General features: G+C 38.9%; 1 protein-coding gene across 2 annotated transcripts in view; it reads left to right on the top strand.

Annotated features, from left to right (window-relative positions):
• The window catches only part of GUCY1B3 (guanylate cyclase 1, soluble, beta 3), a 44,199-nt gene extending 37,289 nt beyond the window's left edge, over positions 1-6,910 (top strand). For both annotated transcript variants that reach the window (XM_010586103.1, XM_010586102.1), the window contains exons 10-13: positions 376-516; positions 1,628-1,782; positions 2,096-2,222; positions 5,583-6,910. In XM_010586103.1, coding sequence (XP_010584405.1) covers positions 376-516; positions 1,628-1,782; positions 2,096-2,222; positions 5,583-5,606 — 447 coding nt within the window. In that variant the 3' untranslated portion in view covers positions 5,607-6,910. The remainder of the gene's footprint in view (positions 1-375; positions 517-1,627; positions 1,783-2,095; positions 2,223-5,582) is intronic.
• Positions 6,911-24,337: the final 17,427 nt, after the last annotated feature.

The following is a 24,337-nucleotide window of genomic DNA, read 5'->3' as shown; positions in this document are numbered from 1 at the left end:
GTGTGTATGATTGTGTGTTTATACATATAAGATTCATTCCTAGCTTTTACTAGAAGTGAATTTTATGTCCTGTACCAAGTGAATCAAGGGTGTGAGTCAAAACAAATATAGTGCTCAGTTTCTACAGAAATTCAGAAGACCCCAAAAGAGAGGCTAAAATTCATTCAATCACAATGTCATTTTAATTTGTTGCATTGTGGGCATACAATAAATTCTCTTCAGTAACAAGCAGAGATGATGGGATTTAGGGTGATTTGAATGAAAGTGAAGGGAAACTATTTGAAAGGACAAGCAGTCTTGAAGGAAGCACGACGTCCATTCTAGTACTCTAAAGCCCATGATAATAAAGTAATTGAAAAATATGTATCTTGATAGGTGGAAACAGTTGGGGACAAGTATATGACAGTGAGTGGTCTACCAGAGCCTTGCATTCATCATGCACGATCTATCTGCCACCTGGCATTGGATATGATGGAAATAGCAGGCCAAGTTCAAGTAGATGGTGAGCCTGTACAGGTTAGTAAATGAGTGGGCTTGAATGAAGAGCCCATTCTTTGATATGATGATAATGCTTTGAAATATGATAATGCTCAAGTCCCAGTCAGTGCAAACTTTGTTATTGCTAGTTTTTGAGACTGATAGCTACAAATAATATGAAAAGTCACATGTAGATGTGACACATGCAGTTCCCAGACCTTAAAATCTAATATTGTGCTTAACCTTTTAAAGAAATACATTAGGTATGCATCATTTATGTCTGTTTTCCGATCAATTCAATCTAATCAACAAATTCCTATTGCGCATCAAGTACAATTTGTTAAGTCTTCTTCACCTCTATGAACAGAACAATAATATTCCTTCACTAATAGTTTTGATCATGCTTCAGATCCTCAGCATGAGAAAATATTGCATTAAAAAGAAAAGTACAGTTCCACAGGCAGTTATGGCAATGATTACTGGCAACCATGTATATTAGTGGAAATTCACTCATTGTGGGATTTTATGAAGATGTTGTGGTATTAATTCAGAACGGGGGAGGCTGCATTGACCTGTCCTCATCAGAAGGCTTTGAAAGAAAGCAAAATAAGTAATGAGTGTGATGCATATTTCTATTTACATGAATATTATTGGTCTAACACCTAGCTTAGATCTGTGTACTTCACTTTATCACTGGGCAAAGAAGTGAGAAGGTTTGATTTGGGGCTTTAGAATAACTGTACTGTGCTATAAGAATGAGCTTCTCCAAACCCCTGTCCTATCTCTTGAGCTTTTAAATGCAAAATGCCATGTTTCCTCTAAAAAACATCTTTTTTCTTGACCTACACCATTCATTTCTGTATCTTCTGAGTACTCATTAAACACAGCCCTGCAGAGTATGCCTCTCCCCTTTTTTTAATTTCACAGTACATAATAGCAGCATGGCTTGGTGCATGCTGGAAAAATACATATTTTGTTCATTCATGTGGGAGGACACAAAACACAAAATGCAAGGCTTTGAAGAAGCAGGAGTGGCACATTGGAGAAATAAACTCTAGTAGATAGAAATGGCATAATACCTGTATTTAGTCAGAAGCATCAGATCCGTTATGTTGATTTTGAATATTCAAACTTTATTTTTTCTCTAAAGATAACAATAGGAATCCATACTGGTGAGGTAGTCACAGGTGTCATAGGCCAAAGGATGCCACGTTACTGTCTCTTTGGAAATACTGTCAATCTAACAAGCAGAACAGAAACTACTGGAGAAAAGGGAAAGATCAATGTCTCTGAATATACTTACAGGTGGGTGATGCAATATTTTTATTGGTGTTGACATCTTAAAATAAATCACTTTGTCAGTATAACATCAGTGTATTTGGAGTTGAAAGTGACAGGACTCCTGCAACACTTTATTTAAGTACATGAGTTCTCATGAAACAGCATGGCAGACTGCATTATGATATACCATTATTGGTATGCAAATATAATAATGATCTAGAGATGGATTTGACTCTTTTATTAATTTGCTCACATCTGTAGCATGTTTAATATTTTTTATAGTGTGTGGCGTGCATGCATAGTGCATACATTTACATGTTTTCTCTTTCAATTTCAGGTGTCTTATGACACCAGAAAATTCAGATCCTCAGTTCCACCTGGAGTACAGGGGTCCAGTTTCTATGAAGGGTAAAAAAGAACCGATGCAGGTTTGGTTTTTGTCCAGAAAGAGTACAGAGACAGAGGTATGACTAAACAGAGTGTAATTTTTTTTTTTTTTAAACAAGGCATAAACATGACAAATTTAATTTAAACCACTGAGATCTATTTGCATCTGCAAAACTAAATGTTCCCTAGAAAAAATGAAGAGCTTTATACAAGACTATTTCATTAATGCATTTGCTATCTTGACAGCACATTAAGTGCTTGATTATTTGTCTTTGTAGTTTGTGCAGTCCCTGAAAGAATACTTTTGTATTTTAAAAAGTCCTTGAGGGAATGCCAAGTGTTTAAATATTTATATCTCCCTCTTCTTACAGATTTCTCCACTGTACTAGATTTTGCAATATAATGTCTGTTTCTGTTTAGCTGACATGTCTGGTTATCAGCACTTCAAAATTCACCATTTGCTTTATTACAGTGAGTGAATAAATGTGCCTTCAAATGTATAGGCAACAGCCCAGCAACTACTTGCAGGCAGGTTCACACCTGATGTGTGTGGTGGTCTGTTAACCCCACATGGATCTGCTTGTTCAGAGACTGTTGCATGATAGAGGTCTTGCTTTAGAAATATACAGGGTGAAAACTGTCTCTTCTAAATGACATATGAGCCTAAATCCTCTTCTCAAAATGATGTAGGGAAAAGCTCTTCAAGCACTGAGTGGTCTTTAAGCTTATGCCTCAGTTTCCAAAGTCTGGGCATGTATTAACCAAAGTCTCATTAAAAGCCAATAAGATCTAGACTCACAAGTATGATACAAACTTAGACACTTAATCAGGTTACAGTATGCCAGGTGATTTGCCATAGCTGAGCAGGTGCATACTTTCCACCCATTGCCAACAGGGAGAAAAAAAAGAGTAAAATTTACATAGCTTGAATTTTATCCTGAAGCAATACAAAAAGAAAGAGTTTTATGCTAATGTATTTAATCTTAAAAATACACCTGACTAAAATAATGAAAGTCATCAGTTACCTTGACTGAAATAATTCTTGTAAGTCACAGGCAATTAATTATGTGTCTGAATACTCATGTGCTTCTGAAAATGAAATTTAGGCTGTTAAACTGTTTGGGCTCTTCAGGAGATCTAATCCAGATTTATTACTACTGGTACCAAAGTATATGAATACTGACTTTTTAATGGTAACTCCCAGTATTAACCCCCAGTATTAAACTTCAGGGGAGAGCCTGTACTTTAACTCTTCTGAAGTCTGTATTTTAGTATGTATTACTTACAATAATAATCTGGGTGCCACTTTTGATAATACTTTTCTATTTGTATTCTGTATTGAGATTAACTATAATTTCATGTGGCTACCATTCTTTCAAATCTATAGTTGTATTTAAAATATATTTTAATTAAACACCTTTCACTTTTTTCTGCATTATAAATTATGTCCTATCATTTGTAGCAGGGCACATTGTGATTTTAAATGTAAAATTTCAGAGGGGTACTGAGTCAGGTGGGTATTTTCCTTGTTTCAGCCTCACCCATATTTAATACGAATATAGGGTTCAGATAGTTCAGAATTTTAAATATTGCAATTTCCATTTAGCGATCTTGTACAACAGTTGGTTTTGTTAATCCTCACAGCAATCCTGAGAGGTCCTTGCTGATACTATTATCTACTACTCTAGCTTTGTAGAGAGGGTCATGGGGGCAGGATTAAACCTGACAGAAAAATACTGTCAGCCTGATTTTCAGGAGCACTTAAGACTAACAGTTTAAGCATACTTAAAAAGTCTCTCTAATTTTTGTTAGTTTTTGTTAATTCTGAAATTCGGATACACGTGTAATTCTTATAGATAGAAGGACTTCTCCCGTCACAGGTACCTCTTCTAAATTGTAGTAAGTTTCGAAGGAGACTAGAAAGATACATTCATGTGATGATTTGAACAGATAATCATTTTGTCAGAGGTGATTTTGAAAAGTGAAAGAATATAATCCTCTAATCTTTTAATTCTTTTTCACTCCCTGCACAATTTCCACTGTCCATACACAAGATCCACTGAGTTTTACTACTTTAAGATTTTCTAAATTGTTTGCAGTTTCTCTTTGTCTTGTGAAGGTACTCTTCATGTTATTTCTGGCACTTTATAGGCTGTACATAATAGTTGTAATCCAAAAGCAGAAATCAGATAACCAACTTTTTATGTTTGATTACCTTAGAGTAATCGCTTTGCTTTAGGCAAGTGTGTAGTCTTGGTTTTCTTTTCAGCATCTTATTCTCTCTGACCTTTCAAACACATACATATGCTAATGTATTATCATGTGCAGTACCATTAATTTCAAGGGGACTGTTCATAACAATAAGTATGGCATGTTAACATGTATTCAGAAACTATATAGTAAATTTCCTGAAAGGTCACTCTAGAATATTGCAAGAAGTGGCTTATAGAAGTAAAAATGAAAATATTTCTTAAATCATCCTGAAGATATTTCTGCTGATTATTCTTTTACTGTGAAGTTTTCTACCTCCAAGATCTTTAAATCTAGGATTGATTCACATTAGTGATATATTCTCCTTTTCATTATATCCCTTAGAGAGTGGTTAGCTCAGCATTTGCAAATCTATCAGCATAATATTTACCCTGAAGCCCAGTAATTAATATATTGTGAGGAAAGAGGACAAAATACTTAGAGCTGGCATAAAGATGTGAAACCAAGGCTTAAAATATGCTGTCTCTCTGCTAGGCCTGTAGAAAATTATAGGGTCGGAGCTGCTCAGTGTACCTCAAACTTGGTTCCTAAGGTGGCATCTGCAATATCAGTCACCATGAGCAGTAGTTACTTCTGAGAAAGACCTGATTTGGTTTGGAGTGCTGCTCCTTTACTTTTGTCCGCTTAAGATACCTCTTCCATGATACCATTACAGCAAAAATTATAATTGAATGAGAAATATACATAGAACAAAAGCAACTGTGACCAATTACTCATTTTGCATCTGCTTGTTTGCATGTTATGGGATTAATTATTACCATCATTATTATTTTAACAGAGGTTCAGCTGCAGCTTCTCTCTTGAGAAACAGATTTGTTGTAAAAAATAAAGCTTGCAGAGAGCCTCAGATGTCTGACTGCAATTTCCATCATTCCCCACTTTCAAATAGCTTTCTCTTCTGTCCTGTCCCCACACTACTGATGGGAAGAAGTTAAAGTATCTCAGTCAGAGCTGGTAGTTCATCAGGGAATGTAGGAATTGTACGTTCCTACATACAACACATACAAAAGAAATACGTGTGTTACATATGCTGTGTTTAATTATTTTTATTATGTACTGATATTGGTTGCAAGTTGTAAAATGTATTTTGTCACTGCATTGACCCACTATGTTGTTGCTTCAAAGAAAATCCCTTACTTCTCAAATTCTACTTGCATGCACTCAAGGAAACAAAGCAAGATGCTTTCTGAGCTGAGGGAAGAGGAAGAGGACGCTGGATAGGGTGCAATACTGTCCCCAAAATAGGGTGCCAGGCAGTAAGGTTGAGTTATGGATGTTAGTTCACATCATATCTCCCATTGCCATGTGCAGTACCATTCATTGTCTTTTGCCCTACTCCTGTAGTCATACTCACCATTTTTCTCCAGGCTTGCTTGCTTTTTTTTTGTCCTTAATGTTTGGTATTGTTGTATCTCTGCTATGAGCATGTATTTCAAGCTTTCCTTTTTTTGATACGCATTTTTGCACATCAGTCATGTGGCTCTTCCTACCACCAGATAATATTGAATAAAATTTTGTAGTATGCATGCCATAACTAACCACTTCAATCTAATGCTTCACATCTTCATCTTCATCTCTGAAGTATAGTGGTTACGTTAATCAGTGACATTTCTGGAAAGACAGGTGTTTCAGTTGTTGGGCAGAGCAATGAACATAAAGAACTATTTTTAAAAATACCTACAGCAGCATTATGAAAATTATTGTATAAATGTGGCTTATCAGATATAGTTCTGCTATTACCATGCTTCCCATTCATTTCGTGAATAACACTTGATGCACTGTAAATTCCTGGTTAGAAAAAGGTTCCTCTTTCGATATCACCCTGCATTTTCCCTTTGTAGACACTATGTAAACATTTCTATATTGAAAGGGGGCAGTTGTTTGTCTGATACTGCCATTTGAAGCATGTGCCAATGTACTTCTACTGAAATGCTGTTCACTTGCAATGTATTTCTCATTAATTTATATTAACTAAATTAAGTTGTCTTGTTAATAATAGATTGCTGGACAATTTTAGACCATCTGTAGTGCTTTGATTCTTTTCTGATGGTGCCCCCAGCCCCCAGAATTTAAAGGCATGCTGCCAGGACATGGCTGTCATGGTTGCCTTTTGTTTTGGTCTGTCTAATTTTCAGAAATGATCTTATTTTATTCCTTGGGAGGACCTGATAATATTCTAGGCATCATGGCATATTTAAGGGATGTAAAGCTTATAAGGGGACATAGTGTCTTTTATCAGCTGATACAGTTACTAAAAGCGGAAAAGGTTTCAGATGCGTAGACCTTTAGTAACTTCAACATACAGTGCATTTTTATGTGAATAATACCTGTTCTTGTATGACTGATAATTTCTGAATATTTGCATTACAAAATAGGATAGTGCAATTACTTTGTGTACAAAAATTGTCTATATCTAGTATACCTTATCAGCACAGAATATATATGTATAAATGCTTCACGTTAATGTGCAAAAGAAATTGCAATAAATTATTTTTTCCACTGACTTACAGAAATTTTGGGATTTTCTTCTTGGTGAAAGCTGTATTTCATTGTTTGATACAAAACAAGTATGTTCTCCATTCCATAATTTGAAGTCCAAGTTTAAATAATTTATCAAGTCATTGTTCCAATGTTTGCAAGTGTCCAAGAGTCTCCCACATTCAGGTTAATGGATCACATCCTCAGATTAAAGTAGTGTTCAAAATGTGTAGACTAATGCTCCAAAAATAGTAGACGAGGTCACAAAAATGCGTGCATTCCTTTGAAACTCTTGGACAATATTTGACAATCAAAAATTATTAGCCGTCCACTTTGAGCAGGATGTACATTACCAACCAAAGCTTTAGGAATGGGAAATGAAGAGAGGAAGCCACATACATTCCTTTCCATCATCTCACTGTCGGACAGCAGCGCATCCCAGCACTCTGAGAGATTGCTCTCGATCTAATAGATGGACAACAGCAATTTGCATTTAAAGTTGAACAAGTTTACCAAAACTTTAATAGTGACTCCTAAAGACATAGGATTTGTGACGGCTGAGGTTGTGCATTGACATAATTCATGCAAATGGGTGTGAAGTAACTGAAGTTTCTGTATTACTCTTCAAGCTGATGGAAGATGCCATGTCAGAAAACTCATATAATGCTCTGAGTTTATATTTTACCTTCTTAATAATTTCAAAATATTAAAGCTACTGTTAAGCTACTCTGTAACATAATCAATTTCTTAAAGCACTAGAATAATAGCTCATATATTATGTTCATATAAGAGCTTTTTATCTCAAGGAAACCTGTACGATTTAGGCACTTAACCACTTTTATTACTAAAACTGGTCTTCACTGAAATGCGGCATTCAGCTACTAAAATTATACTTCAGTTAGATACTACTCTCAGATAACAGTTAAAAACTTCTGCAGTTGTATAGTTCTTTTATGTGTGCTCTATTGCATCTTTTATTTAACTATAGTCGTTTACTTTTTCAATAGAAGCTCTCTAGCTAAAACATGAGGCAGAGTAATTACCAAAGTCTGTTTCAAAGGTATTTACAAATGCACCTGTTTTATTTTCATATTTTCTGTAAAAAAGTTGAAACGAGGAAAAGGAATGGGAAAGCAGCAATGAAATTGCAAATTATGGAATGCTTAGCTGTTTGTAATCTTCTGGATCACATGCTTTCCTTTGAATTCAGATATGCAAAAGAATTTAGGTTTCTGTGGTATTATTAACTAAGGCTGTGGCCGTGCAGGCGACTCTGCTACTCTACTGCTATCTTAAATTTGGCACTGCAGTTGGCTTCTGTAATGCAAGGCTGAGTAGTCTGATTGTTGCTAGTGTTTCATGGATAATATACTCCCTTTTTTGAAAGAGTCTCACTTCAATACTATACATATATTGTCACATACTGTAATACGGTTATTCAGTGCATTTCCAGAGCCATCGTATATAAAAAAAAAAAAAAAAAAAAAAAAAAAGTTGGGTCATCACATTGTAGCAGTGTGAGAAATTCAGGAGAATTTGGTACTTATGTTCTCCAGACAGTCATCAGGCAGTCAGCATAGTGGTACAAATGCGAGCTTATGGGTTATTGTAAATGAATTCTGTCAGTCACTGTGTTGGCTTATCATCTCCAAGTAAAGGGATGTTATTGAACAGTCCGGTTTTATTTGAGTACCAGGGACACACAGAGGGTCAATGTTGTTATTTTTCAATTAACAGGATCCTTTCTTTCCTGGGGGAGAGTCTGAAACTGTTGTCATTGCATGCCCCTACCTGGCAATGAGGGGGGAACAAATAATAAGCCAGTAAACAGAGCCATGCTAGTCTAATTGTAAAGAAAAAGTGGTTCCATTCCCCAATCTATAGCTGCACATACAAGGCACTATTTTTTTTCTCTACTGTTCTTCAGACTTCTGGCTGGCTTTGGGTGACAGTTGTGGAAAAACTGCAACAATACGTGCTGTATCCACCAATTCACTCTTTGTTTGTTACTAGCAGGAAAAGGTTAATGTTCATTTTCATCATAATGGTCAATGGGTCTTTCTGCCAATGTGGCTGTTTTGGAGATAACGACAACCAGGGAATGTAAGAACAATTTTGTGATTGTTATTCTGGGATGAAGATGTGTGTTCTCTGTTATAAAGGTTTTGTTCCAGACTATTCCACATATCCAGCAGTCAGATTGACATTGCCTTTGTTATTGTTTTTTTGCAGAGATGATTATGGAGATTTCATATATATAAAGCACCTAGTACAAATTTTATGCTACAGTACAATTGTACTTTCAAGGGAAGCAATTTTGTGTGATGAGGGTCTATGAACTTGCAGCAATCAGTCAATGCTAGCACACATTTGTTTTTATCTGTTCATATGCTGGACACCTCTGGCATGAAGCCTGTGTGGTTTTTTATATTGCAGGTTCTCAGGGTCATGCTGGCCTTCCAAAATTGATTTTACACTTTGATAAGTGTGGTATCCTGTCTAGTGCTCAAACAGCTGACTTCTGATTAAAATGGCAGAACTTAGCTAAGTGCAGACAAAAGACTGAAAGTGTTCATAGTTCCTAGCTTGTGTTAATCATAATCCTGAACTGGAGACCAATTAAGTCAATAGTCCTTGAGCCATTGTTTAAAAATAAAAACCAACCAAACAAAAAACCCCACAAAAACTACACAGCCATAGTTTTCAGATGAGAAATAAAATTCTGTCTGGGTTCAGTATTGCTGGCTTCAGCCCCTACATCAGTATGAGCACAGTGTTTTAATGAATTGTGTGAAAAATCAAACCACCTTCATCAATCTCACTGAAATACGCCATGTCCTAAGTGTGAAGAAATGTACATCTATTTCTCACAAGTCCTAATCACTGTGTGTAAGGTTCTTTGGAAGAGAAGAAAGCAGGTTATGCCCTGTTATTTTCAGATATTTTGTGCAAGTCAACTTAAAAAAATGACAATTTTCATATGCAAAGTGTTCAGAAACAATCTGATTTTCAAAAAACCTTATTAGGAGGTTAAAGAGTAAGTATCCTTTTTGCACAAAGAGCATAGTGAATCACTCAGAGATTTAACAGCCTGTACAAGAAACCAAAACCTTGCCTTCTGTCACATTATAGGTGTGGTTTTGAGCAATTATGTAATTATCTAGAGGATAAGAAACTTGCCCACAAAGTGAGGATACATGCCTTTTCACAAAGCCTTCCTTTCCCACATCATCCTACCCCTCAGGTTTTATAAATGCATCTCTCTCTCTCTCCCTCTCTCGCTCTCTCCCACACAACTTCTGTGTAGGCCACCTTTCTTCTTTCCTTGCTGCTTGGGCCTGTGTCCAGGGAAAAAGATGATACTCATGAGGCCTATACAACAAGTATAGTAATACTGCAGTAATCCTGATGAAGGCACTGTGCAGGGTCTGAGTTATTACTTTCTAGTCCGTGTCCCTGCAGTCCTTCTTTTCTGTTTAATGTAAAAGGTATGAGCAATCTTAGGAGCACAATTACTGGCAGGGAAGGGTACAGCTAGGGACAGGAGAGGAACATCTGAGCTCCAACAAGAATGATCAAAAAGTGTCTTAGATTGCAAACAAACATTTTTTTCTCATCTGCAGCTCATACTGTGTAAATTTAAGGTTTGGTGTACATACATATGTTGTTAAACTGGAGATGTCAGTATTTTCTTAAGCTATAATTAATTGTTTATCATGGAGATGCCAAGAAAAAGTCAACATTTGTTTATTAAATACTTGTCCTAGGACAGGTTTTTTGCTTATTATTTGGCATGATTCATTTTCCTGATACAGTATCTATAGGTAAATGTTGACTTGTATTTTCAGTTGGAAAACACAGCACTACAGCTGGAGACAATCTCCATTGTCTCCTGCGTTCCCAGGTATGTCACATTTTAACTATGATACTTCCTTATCTCTGGACCACATTTTTCCTGGCACCATGGCACTGCAGCAGTAGGAAACATTACTCTCTGGCTTAGTGCTATAGCCTATCAAAAAAAAAGAGCCAGAGTGAACCCAACACTTGAAAAAGCCACTGATTCATTACACTCTCTTAATTTCTGGCCTCAACAGGCTAAAAACTCTCCAGTAAATTGTTCAGAGAGAACCTGCAAAATGAAGAGCTGCTGCAACATGGGAGATCATGTAGTAGCCAACCAATAAATCTGACTGGGTAGCTCTTCACTGGCACAGCTGCCAGTCCCCAGTTTTCGTGTTGTTCTTGTCTAATGGAAGAGCCTGTTTTGTGTCAAATGATGTCATGTTTTATAATTAAATGCTGCAAGGTGCTAATATTTTCTCCCCCTGTTGCTACAATAATACCAGGCAATCTATGTCTTGCAGAAAACAAAAAGGATATCATATTAAGACTGTTGTGTCAGGTTTTGAAAGCTCTGCAAGGCTAACAGGATAAAGCCATAGCAGTTCTTTGCCTATGAACCTGCCTATAGCTCTCAGACTCAGACCTGACTTTGAGTGCCATCCTGAGGTGATGGCAGTGAAGTTGGCAGAGGTGCTCTGTTAGAGCATTGCAGAGCATGAGTTCGGACTCCTCGAGTTTGTGTCCTCCAGCGTGAGAGCAAAGGCTTCCTTCTCCCCATTCCAAAATTAATAGGAATACTTTTTCTATATTTAACAAGACAGTGCTCTGGAAAAAAAAAAACAGAAGAGAGGTACCTGCATGTCCTCCTGCAATACCGCCTGGGTAAAATGCTCTCCATCCGAAAAACAATTTGTTTGCTTTGTAAAATCATAACAAAACAGGATGGAGGAACACACTTTAGAAAAGGAAATCCTACCTTCTCTCAGTTGAAACTTAAAGGGAGGCAATGAGATGGGTTGCTGAACCTGTGTTAGTCTTGCAAAAGGTAATGAGGCTTTTGTTCCCAAAGCCAGGACCTGCAGCAGCTCTGGACCTGTGCTGGCTCTGCTGGACCTGCACTCAGCCTGGCAGTGGACACCATCTACTGAAGCACCACAACATTGTCAGAAACATTTTGATAAGACATTTGCTTAACTAGTCTGGGCTTCTCTTTTGTTGTTCATTAACTTTTAGCAGGAAGAGTAATTTTTCTTGGGCAGCAACTCAAAACTGGTTAAAGGGAAAGTATCACATACTATAAAGCATTGGGGAAAAGTAACAGTAGGGCCTTGCTTTGCCCTGACCCTAGCAAAAAAAGACATTAGCGGTCTCAAACAGGTTATCCAAGGGTGCAACAGGAGCTGCCCGAAGAAGAAATGTGGCTGGTTTGTTTGGGTTTTTTTAAATTGAAGTCTTTAGAAGAAGCTACTGTGGACTGGATAGTTTTACCCTGTCGTGTTTTACTGTTTATTATCTGTTTAAACATGATTAGAAGATAAAGCTTTCCCTGGAAAAGAGGAGCTAATTGACGGGCTGTGTGTTTGGTGCTGAGTTACTTTATGTTTGTTAGGCCGTGACATGAACACAAACACATGGCACAGAGTTCCTGTCGGGTGGAGGTTGTTTTTCTGCGTCCTCCTGGCTGACTGCCATTGTCTTGGGCCATCACCTCAACCAAGAGCGGGGACTGCAGTCCCATTAGCCGTGTTACAGGATGTAAGAGTTTGCAACTAATACCCCGGCAAAACTCTCATTGAAGGCAGCCAGTAAATTCTGGATTAAACAAACACACAGCCTGTAGGGATAATTCACTTCCACACATAGATCATGGCTGGAGATAATTCGTAAGACTGCAGATGTTCTGCAGGGATGAGGAGGAAGAAAAGGCAAAATTAATAAAAGAGAAGCTGCACACGGTGTAGCTCTGGCTGTGAATGCTCAATTACCCTTCCTTCCCCACTCTCCAGATGACCTAACCTTGATAAACCATCACTTGGAAAAGGAGAAAGGAGGTGCAGGAGATTGTACCTACCTACCGAGTGTGCAACTTCAGTATGTTGACTGCCATGGGGTCGGTGCCATGCACAGATGGCACACTATGTTTCTTCCCTTTTTGAACAAGGACAGCGCCTCTGGAGGTAAGGATCTGTGAGCGGGTGGTGAGGCCCTTGGGAGGTGAGCTGATGCTGGTGAGTGTTTCTGTCCCAGCACTGTGTAGACACCCAAAAGTCTGATCTGCAGTCACGGGGCAGAGAGCCTGCTGCCAAACAAGGAAGGGACAAAGAGCTCACATGGCTGCAGGACTGTGCACCTCCAGGGTCTTGTCAACCTCCCCTACTGTCGCCATCCTGGCAAAAGGGCACAGAGGAGCAGGTGGCCATCAGCCTGGAGGCAAGGGGCTCACATTGGGTGCTGGAGTCTTGCTTGTGGTTGGAGGTAGCAGGATCTTGCAGCTATTCGGGAAGAAGCACAGTCACCTTGTTAGCTGTTGTTGGCTTTCTCCTGACTAGCAGGCAGTTAGCTTTCTGCTGTGCTTGCAGTACTCCTGTTTAAAAGATGAGGAATTTATCACTGACCAAACAGGCACCTTTGGCTCTGCACTCATTTGTGCACTGTACATCTTGCATAGAGTAGCAAGAGTGGCATACAGACTGCAAAATCTAGTCAGCAGCTGTTGGAAGAACTTGCTTTCCTGAGGTACTCAATTCTCCTCCTAAGGAAGACCATGGAAATAACTGCTGCTTTGCTTTGGTCATTGGAACAAAAGAAAGGTCAATTTTCTTATACCAGAAAATATTTATTTTTGAAAGCAATTGCTTCCTTCAACATACAATAATTTGTCAAAGTACAGAATTAAATATATTAGTTTCCATTGCTCATTTTATAAGGCTGAAAAGAGAGCCTATTTGGACAAAAGTGCAGGTTTAACAATTAGATTCCTACCTCTGTGAAAGGCTCAACCTCAGTTTTCACTTGAACCTTATTTCCTGGGGGAGTGGTCCCCAAACCATGCTGCATACCTGTTGAGGGACACTGTCCATCCTTTTGGTTTATTGGCTTTGTTTTTACTAAGTGCTGAATTCTCATCTTACCCCTGCCTGCCCCTACCACCCCCAAGAAAATCACAAGCCTTTACCTTCTTGACTTCTTTTAACTCTGCTTTGGACTTCAGATGTCAGTTTAATGTTTGTGGTTGGTTCATCTAATACTGGTGGTATTAATGTTACTTTAAAAACATATCATGTGGTTCATTACATTTTACTTCAGGAATACACAAACAGATGTTTTGCCTCTGAGGGATGTGTTGATACTTTGCATTGTAACAGCTGTCATGCATAAAAAGATGTAACATAACCTACTATTTTAAATGAAGAGAAAATATTCCAGTATCTACATAAAAAATAATTAAAATGCCATTGATCTGTGGTAACTTTTTTGGTAAGGATTACGTAGCAACGGTGTTATGTAACAACCCCAATTCAAGATAAATGAGTTAAACTTTTCCCAAGCAGCACACAGTATTCCCATAACTACCTTTACAGGAACTTCTTAGAAGAAAAGTTCTAGAAACAACCAAAACTTGTTACAAAGCAGATCCTATTTTAAGAGATAATTGTTTGTTTTAATTGTTGAAGACTTACAATCCAAAGATACTATACTACCACATCTTTCTGTACATTTCAGTTCATATTTCATGGATAGTTTCTCACAGAAGAATTTTTATGTCATTTCCACTTGCATAGCCCTCCAGTGAACCTGGAGACTTGTGGCAACGGCAACATTGCTGCAAGACAATTAGGGCAGTACCATGATGCATTTATCTGGTCTGTCAATGGAATTAGTTGCTTGAAAGAGCTTGTCAGCACTTCAGGAGTGGCTTTTATTGTGGAGTGCTTACTACTCTGCTAGGAGTTTCCAGTTCCTACTGACCAACAGTATCACTCCCAACGCAGGGTAGTCCATTTTACACATCTATTTCTGTGGCTTGTGTTCATTTTTTCCACAGCCCTCTGGTGTATATACAGAAAAAGTTCTATTAAAACAAGTGTTACTGAAGGTGTCTCTGAATTGGAGACAGGATTGAAAATACCTGCAAAAAAAGAAAAATCAATATCATATTATTTCCAGACTGTTGCTCATACCTGGAGTATGCCAAAAGCCCCTAAGTCTGATGCTTCTGTTCTGTTCTACAGCTTACCATCTTCAAACTACTGCACAAGCTTTAATTATGAAGATGTGGATAAACTGGATGGACTGATGTTAAGAGTCTTTGCTTCTTTCCCTCATCTGTTTCTGTAACCATTCCCTTTCCCTTCTATGCATCTCAATAATGCAGATACGAACTTTGGGTTGCATTTATCAGAATTGTTTTATTTGCTCACTGTACTTGAAAACATCCATAAGTCATTAGTGTTACTAACCACAGTAGCTGGGTCAGGTTGGAACATCTCCTGCTCCTAAAGAACAAACACATCCCTGCCTGTGGAAAAACAAAAAGCAGCTTTCTGATATGCAAGTAGGTGACTTCTATCAGTGCATGGCTTGGTGAAAAAAAATTTATTAGCAATCAGGGAGTAGGGACCTGAGCAGGATATCAGGCGATGAAAGAACAGCCCCCACCCACCAGCACACAGCTCCGTCAGGGAATAACTAAGCACTGTTGTGGCTTTTTCATTGATGCCTCTTTCCACCCTACAGGGGCAGGTGGAACAGATAATCAGGAGGCTACAGGACAAAGGAGACCTGATGCTTTCTGAGTATTAGGCCTCATTTGGGCTCCTCATTGTTTGGGCACTTGTATGAGCAGCAGCACGTGGGCTGCACCTGCCTTGCCCTGTATCAGAGGGAATGTGTTTTTTTGGGTGCAGGGGACCTGGGCATAGTGCTGGAGGCACTGGTCCCTGCTGAGGACTTTTCTCCTATCAGTACACAAAGAAACAATACAAAGTAATGCTGCTGCTTTTTAGCTTTTAACAAGAAAAAGAGGGACAGAAGTTGAGCGCTAGCTGATTCTGTAAGTATGGCCAAAGGAATTGTTGTTTTGTGAGTTTGAGAGCTGCCTGGCATCTCTTGTCTGTTCTGCTGTCCTTCACGCTCCTTAGGGCAAATATTCATCTGTTGATGCATGTGAACTGTACATTAATTTTAATTAACAAGTCCTGTATATACTTTATTTCATTAATCTGTTGTTAGTAATACAAAGCCAAATGCATGCAGTCAGAATGCATCATATAAATCCATTCCTCATGCTGCTTTCTCAGCAGGACAACCATTCTGTCCTGGTGACTGATTGCTGAGCAATCTCAAAAACTAACCCTCAACTTCTTTCAGCTCATTATTTGAAGGTAGAGAGCCTTTGGGTAACCTAGTATTTATAAATCCAGACAGTGAGACTGGAAAAAAAAAAAGTGGTCAAATTTTATCCTTGATGTAACCCTCCAGAATTTGGCTAGCTTTCACCACTCTTGTGTAGGATTTTGTTGTTAATGAAATCCACATTGATAAGTGACTGTTGCATGTTTTCCTTACAGGGCACCTTAGGGCTGGTTTTGAAATCATGTAAATGACTGATCAGTTTGTGGACATGTTTATATTCTTTGCTCTGTCAAGGTGTATTGGGTCTGGCTGAGATGGAGTTAATTCTCCCCTTAGCAGCCCTTGTAGTGTTGTGCTCCCCATTGGTAGCCAGAAAGGTGTTGATAACACACCAGTGTTTTGGCTACTGCTGAGCAGTGCTGGCACAGCATCAAGGCTGTCTCTCCAACATTTCCCCCCCACCTCCACTGGCAGGCTGGGGGTCAGCAAGATCTTGGGAGGGGAAACAACCAGGACAGCTGACCCAAACTGACCAAATGGATATACCATACCATACCATACGACATCAGCTCAGCAATAAAAGCCAAGTGAAGGGAGGAGGAAGTGGGGGTATTTGTTATTTATGTTTGTCTTCCGGGGCAACCACTATGAGTACTGAAGCCCTGCTTCCCACGAAGTGGCCAGGCATCGCCTGCTGATGGGAAGTAGAGAATAACATCATTTGTTTTCCTTTGCTGTCACTTTATTAAACTCTCCTTATCTCAACCCACAAGCCTTTTGTTATGTTTTCTCTCCCCTGTCCAGTTGAGGAGTGATAGAGCAGCTTTGGTGGGCACCTGGCGTCCACACAAGGGGACAACGTCAGAATTACGCAGTTGAATTCTGAAATGTATTTGTTGACTTAAACTGTGCAAGCTCAGTAGCGGGTTCTGCATTTAGAAGGTGTATATCCTATTTGGTGTTATGAAAGACACAGGTTAAGGAAGAAGGCAAATGTCTAGGGTTTTCCTTAGCACAGGAATTGTTTGGATCCTCAGTCCTTCCAATCTACCTCAAAGAGATGAACGATTAGTCTCATCGGAAGTTTCACAAGAAATGCTGTGTTCTTCTGTTGGAAACTAGCCCTTTCTCTTCCCCAAAGAGATTTTCCCCTATTGGATGTATCTTTGGGATTGAATACAGTTATAAATTTGCTTATAGTATTCTTGATTTCCAGACAGAATTTTCTGCCAGAGGTTTCTTATTGGCTTACTGTACTGAAAACTTTTCATGGGATATGCAGAAACTGGCAATGCCGGCTAGAGAGAATTCAGTCATGTAACAGCAATGAAGAATGAATAGATTGTCTCCAAATTTAGATATAAACCTCATAATCCAGTATTTGCTACTGTTCCCAGCAGAGCTTATGTGGGTGCATATTTGCTGGAGCAAACTCAAAGATGTCATCAAAATGCCTGGGTGGCAGGAAGCTGGGCTTTTTGACACGGTTCAAAACCATTGCTTCCCCTCCCTCCACCCTTCACACACCAGGTGCATAACATGTCTCCCTTCGCAAGGGAGGCTCGGAGAGAGGCATGCCCATCACTGTGGCAGTGCTGTTGCTGTTGTCTGCTCACTATTTAGGCCATCTGTTTTATGCCAAGACATCCAAGCTTTCTTTGCAAGTGGTAGGAATGAGGGAACAGGTAATAGCCATTGCCTGCCTACCCCACTTTCCTATCTGACCATTTAAAGCTGCATCCCAAAACACTTTGGCACTTTGAGTTCAGTGCTTTGAATTGAGGGGTGAGACAGATGCCTTACAGTTTTCTAAGGCTCAAAGACCTTTGGAACAGGGTCCGTGTTTTGTAAGGTACTCCACACAGTGGGGTCCTCATCTCAACTGCGATACTGGAAAATAAAGAGCAACTAGCAACTTACTCATCAGGAAAAATGAAGTCTCTAAAACATGGCGTTGTACTGCACCATGTGACTTTGTTTCCCTCAGGTTTTTTTTAGAATTATGTAGATCTCTTAGTAACAGTTTTGCCTCTTTTTTTTTTTTCCGCTTGTTACTGTTTGCTAGATTTTCATCTTTCAACAGTGAACAGCTTCTTACCATTAGTCTTAAAACAGACATTCTGTGATGTTTCTCCAGTTAAATAGTTGTGTTTTTCTCATATCTGGTTTGTTTTGTGTGGAGCGTTGTTCACCATTTTTATTCATACATTGCTCAGAAGTTTGAACTATACACAACCCCCAAAATGTCCATTTATTCAGACTGCAGGAAAAGATCAAGATGGGATGTAACAATTCCAGACTAAAGCATGCAGAATCTAGAGCAAACACAATCTATAAGTGAACTGTAAGTTTACATGGGCATGGTGTGAAGTTGTTTGGCATCTCTAGGATAGAAAATTTCCACTGAACTCTGGATCAAGTCTGTAACAAATATTAGTCCTATAGACAGTGGCTAGAAATGTTAGGGAATCATTCAGGGTTACAAGTGTAGCAGGCCAGGTGACCAACAGGAAAATATTCCAGGGCACCAGGGGTAGTCCTGTTAGCCAAGAGTCATAGCAGGCTTTCTAAGTATGTTTTCTCTGGCAGCCACTCTACACAAAGACCTGTGGGTTACCCCAGGAAAAGAGGTTATATTAAAATTCTTACCTAAAGTTATTGAGAGTATCAGTTATGGAAACTGCACTAAGAATTGTTTTGTGAAGCATATGGGTTGAGTTGAACAACACCAGAAGCAAATTTTGTTTTTTAATGAACAGTTTTTGCATGTTCTATGGCACGTGTGCAGCCCTGAGAAGCCCACGTTTTTCACAGCTTGTGTATAAAAGCCTTCCTGTAACTGTTCCCACTTCTTATCTTTGGTTGATTCGCACTTTAAAATGAAGCCTTTAAGTATGTGACAGATACATCAACAATCGTCAAATATATAATAATCAATACTGCCTTGAATGTCTGTTTGCCAACTCTGTCCTGGTTTTGGTTGGAGTAGAGTTAATTTTCTTCTTAGTACCTGGTACTGTGCTGTGTTTTGTGTTTAGTGTGAGAATAATGTTGGTAACACACTGACGTTTAAGTTGTTGCTAAGTAGCACTTAGGATAAGTTTCCCATGTTCTGCCAGCAAGCAGGTGTACAAGAAGCTGGGAGGGAGCGTGGCCAGGACAGCTGATCTGAACTAGCCAAAGGGATATTCCATACCATAGAATGTCATGCTCAGTATATAAACTGGGGGGAGTTGGCTAGGAGGGGCCGATCACTGCTCGAGCATCATTCAGCAGGTGGAGAGCAATTGCATTGAGCATTACTTGTCTTTTCTTGGGTTTTATCGCTCTCTCTTTTTGTTATATTCCTTTTCAGTACTATTATTATTATTATATTTTATTGTTGTTATTATTATATTTTATTTTAGTTATTAAACTGTTCTTATCTCAAGGCATGAGTTTTACTCTTTTTCCCAGTTCTCCTCCCCATCCCACTGGGAGCGGGGAGGAGTGAGTGAGTGGCTGCGTGGTGCTTAGTTGCTGGCTGAGATTAAACCACAACAAAGTCTTAAATACGTAGAAGTAGATAAGGGAACCCAATGCTGTGCTTGGATTGAGACCCATGAGGTACACGACCTGTGTTAATCTAGGTGTTCATCACTTTCAACTTAGCTGGTTGTTTTGAGTTGGAGTGGCTTTCAAAATATCACAAGGTAGGCAGAAATACTAACAACTATAATGTGGACTACAAACCTTTTCATCAAGGACCCTGAAGTATACTGGAAGTATTACTACATTTTCGAAGGCTCAGGGTCATTTCTTTGAAAGCAAACCCCACAGTTAGCAAGGCAAAACTAGATATGCACTTAACCAGGCTTCGTGTTGCAAAATGACACGCTTTTCTAGAGGTGGAAGGGTTTTAGTATTTAAGTCTGGAAAGAACAGCTAAATGTGTGGAACTCTCTCTCCCTTCTACAGTTTTGTAAAAGCACTCCTGATCCCCAGAGGAGTTTTGTTGGTTTTGTTGTTGTTGTTGTTTGGGGGGTGGTGGTGGTGGTGTTTGTTTTTGTTTTTTAAAATCACCTTGAGCCTCTCTCCTGAGATAGGAAATGGGTAGGGAGCCCCTGTTTGGACATCAGTTGTGTGTGTAGTGGGAAGGGCCATTTGGGAGTTTTTCTCTTCTAAAGAAGCTTCCCTTCTTGTGGTGACTTTGCTTCCAGTGAGGAGTCAGCAGAGGATAATCTCCTGGAGGATAAAGGGATTTATGGTGCAAGAGGGTTAATAGGACCAGGATGGTCATAAGCAGCATCAACAAGATGTGATGCTAGCCCTGGATCTAGAGCAGTATCTCATTCATACAGAGCTTATTGTTTATAACCCAGTCATGTTTCAACATTGCAGTAATTCCTACAATATGAGCTTGTATATTTCCTGTATCCTGAGTTTAATAAGCACATCAACTGTCAGCCTGAGAATGTGTTTAACTCAGGATACAGTTAGAGTGACTAGATGTACTGATGTTTATAGTGTAATAAGGGATACACACTTCTAAAACACTGTCTACTTTGACAGGCAGTATGAGTGAACCATTATGGTTTAACTTGGTCTGGGATTTTTTAGAATTGCATGATGATCCTTGGATTTCCAAAATACGGAGCAACCCCAGAGCAGTGCTAAACTGGAAAGGAGCCAAAAGAAACCAATGGGCAGTATCATGCTGCCATGGAGTACTACTTGGGTGAGGAAGGCTGCTTTCCTGAAGTTTTGCCAGCACCAGATTCACACACAGTGCAAATGCTTGTATTAAGGCTAGATGGTAGGCAGAGGCAATTACATTCAAACTTGAGTGATTGTATAGGGAAATTCCTTTTTTCCTGTATAGTTTCAGCTTAAAAAATTGGCAAGGATTAAGGAGATTCTTATTTTATCTTAACCAACACTTTTTTAAGCAACAGTAGATCATCTGGTTTGTATAAGCTCCTTAGGAGTCATTTTGATCAGCTTATTTTGATGCAGAATGGGGATGGCTGTATTTTTTGTTGTTGTTGTTAGTTTACCTCAGAAATTAATCTAAACATTGTGTGGCAAAGATGCTGTCACTTAGTTCAGGCTAAGTCAAGTCAGGTTTGCCAGCAACTCCTTTGAAATATTTCCCCAGCTCATACATCATTAATCAGAGGGAAATAATCTGATTTAAATTATACTGAGTAATTCCATAACAGATGCTGAGAAATCAACTCCATGCATGAGAAGGCTTGTGAACAGAAGCCTAAGGTAAGTGGGGCATCTACTGGTGAGACGCTGCAATGAATTGATCTGCTGTGTAAAAGTCTGATCCAAATCCTTCTGTACAGACCATTCTGTGTTCATTTTGCTTTGCCAAACATGCAAACGCCAGGCCTGTTTCCTGAGTTCTTTGACCAAAATAGCAATTTCTTCTTCAATAAATGCTTACTTTCTGGCACTCCTTTGGAGGTGTCTGCCACATACGTTGCAATAGTAGTGTTGTGAAGTATCCTAGTTAGAAGAAGAAAGGAAATGAGCTAAAGAAACTTGTCAAAAGATGTGATGCAAGTCTTTAACAATCTCCAACCTTCCCCCACCCCAATCTATCACGACAGATTCTCTGTCTGACTGATTATAAAGCTGTCTTCCTTGTACCAGGAGCTACTTTGATACTCTGATCTGCTGCCCAAGGGTGTGAAAATGAAGACAATGCAACAATACTCTACAGCCATAAAATCCAGAGCAACCAAACACAGGTTGTTATCCACACAACCCAATTGCCTTCCTCAGTTCTTCAGAAAATGTTGTATGCAACAGCGTGATATTCTCTACAGTGTTAAATAAAGTTTAATGACTTCTACAGAATGCGTTTAAAAATATGTCCCATCTTTATTTTGCTTGTTGTGCAACACTTACTAGTTTGGGCCAGTTGTAGGGTGTCATCTTCAGGCTGATGTGTTTCTAGCTACAAAATTCTGTGTTGCATCTTTTTGTGCACATCAGACAAGGATTTGGAAGGAGCTCAAGGGGGCTTTCCCAAACATGTCACTAGTTTCATTGTTAGGATTAACATTTTAAAATTAAACAATTAGCATGGGAAAAGCTTGCTGATATCTGCACTTGGAGCATTGGACGTGCACTTGTGAAAAGGAAAAGCGAACAAATAAGCAGCAAAGTAATGCTAAATTGGGAGATGATTTGATCAAACTGTTAAAATACCTTGCTTCTGCTGCCCTTATAGTTAGGTCATCTTTACCTATCCAGTAAAGCCAAATACTTTCTTAAAACTTTTTAAAATTCTGTTGCCTTAATAGAACAGTAGTCATACATCAAGATACAAAAGCACCCTTACTTCTGCTTTGCTGCACAGCACACTTGCTATATTTAGCTGTGCTGGGGAATCAATTGCTTTATATAATCTCATCACAAGCCATTGCTGAAAAAAAAAATCTGTGACTTGACCTTGAGCAAAACACCAGTCTTTGTGCTTTCTTCAGAGCTCCTTCTGCCACATGTTTGAAGACTCTCTAACCAAGCAGTGATTTCAGCTGTCTTTGTCAGAGGTTGGTGGAGTAAGCAAAAGTCATTTTAGTCTTGTTAAACTAAGCAAAGCTGCAAGTACCTTCCTGTTCCAAGAACTGGCTTTTTTTTCTGATTCTTTAGCATGTTCTGTGCTTCACTTCACTTGAACTTTTGGCACAGCAGAAACAATACCGGTTTTCTTTTGTTTAGTCCTTACAATGCTAATTTTCTTTTATTTAGCCCTTATTAGTAGAAGCAAACAACAAAAAAAATCATTGTGTTTGACAGCTACAAAACACTTTGATCTCTGAAATACAAGGTGTGCTGGATCACTACGTTTAATCTTTCCCCTGCTTTTCTTTTTATCCAGAAGCCAGATAATACCTGATTCCTACTTCTAAAACCATAATTTCTTCTGGCTCAAGAATTCTACAGCTACAAACTGTTTGAGGGCGGGAGAAATCTTTAGAGAAATATTGCAGTATGTTTGCTCTGTTCTTTCCATTCTTCCTCTGTGTTGGCCAATACTCACCTCAGACAGTGGGGTTAGATAGACCTTTTTGTACGGCCACTGTTCCACATGTGTGTGTGCTTGGTAATAGTGAGGGGGTGAAAGTCCCAGCAGAAATGACCAATAAAAAAGAATGGTGCAAAAATCTTTAAGTTGTCTCAAGCCTTAAGGTGTCTCAAGCCTGCAGTTACTGAGGAGTAAAATCAAGGCATCTCTTCCTAAGGAAGAAAAACCATTTCCTGAATTGCTTGTCCTATGGCTTATGTTGAAGGGAACCTGTTGCCAATGATGACCAAATAGTATCATTTTCATTGCTTTATATCTAACCTTAAGGACTTGGCTGCTTAGCAAGTACACTTCCTACTTCCTTTGTAGAAACTAATTTATTGTTAGCTGCTGAGTTTGAGTGGATGGTGTGAATTATAGTGTGTGAATTATAGAGCATGGCTATGGCTGATTGCTCATCTGGAGCACTGACATTACTTAAGAGCGCAGAGGCATGCTACTGGGCAGTCTGAGGGCTGCAGAGCCCAGGCACTGACTGGGGAGCAGTCGTTCGTAAGGTATAATGTTGTAGCCTTTGTGAGCTTTCTAATGTAAAAACGTTTTGATTAGCAAAGTCTATACAGTGCTAGTCTGAAGTCTAGACAACTGTCAGTAAGTTTTCAAATAAACGGATATCTATTCTATTATATATAGTTAATTGAATGGAAGCCAATACTTCAAATCAGGATAATCCTTTATCATGTAGTTTTAGAATTAGTCTTGGGTGCATCTTTTATAAGACTGGTTTGTGTCTAACTCTCCTAAAGTGTTTCCATCCAGGCTCTGTTTGACACCTCCAAAGGCATCAAGAGCTCTGATTGATAGACTCTGACAGGAGACTTGGGCAAGCATGGTTTTGTTCAGAACTGTATTCAGAGACCTATTTAGAGAAAGAAATGTATTAAAGATACACTGTATAGTTTCATTATATAAAGTGAAATTATCCTGTCCTATTAACTCTCACATTTTAAAATTATTATGCTGTTTACTAAGATGTTGTAATTAAAAAGAACGCAACACCCCCCTCCAGTGCACATTTCTTGTTCTATGAGCTTTAGTGGGGGGGAGACAGTCTGTTTACACTATTACACATCTTTGGAATTTTATTTAATCACTAAAGCCTTCTTTAAAAACATAAAACTCTAAACCACTACTGCTCCATAGGCCCACACAGATGTA

The sequence above is a fragment of the Haliaeetus leucocephalus genome, unplaced genomic scaffold (genome assembly GCF_000737465.1).
Source record: "Haliaeetus leucocephalus isolate CR32 unplaced genomic scaffold, Haliaeetus_leucocephalus-4.0 Scaffold140, whole genome shotgun sequence".
Lineage (NCBI taxonomy): Eukaryota > Metazoa > Chordata > Aves > Accipitriformes > Accipitridae > Haliaeetus > Haliaeetus leucocephalus.
This window is presented reverse-complemented; position numbering and strand designations above follow the sequence as displayed.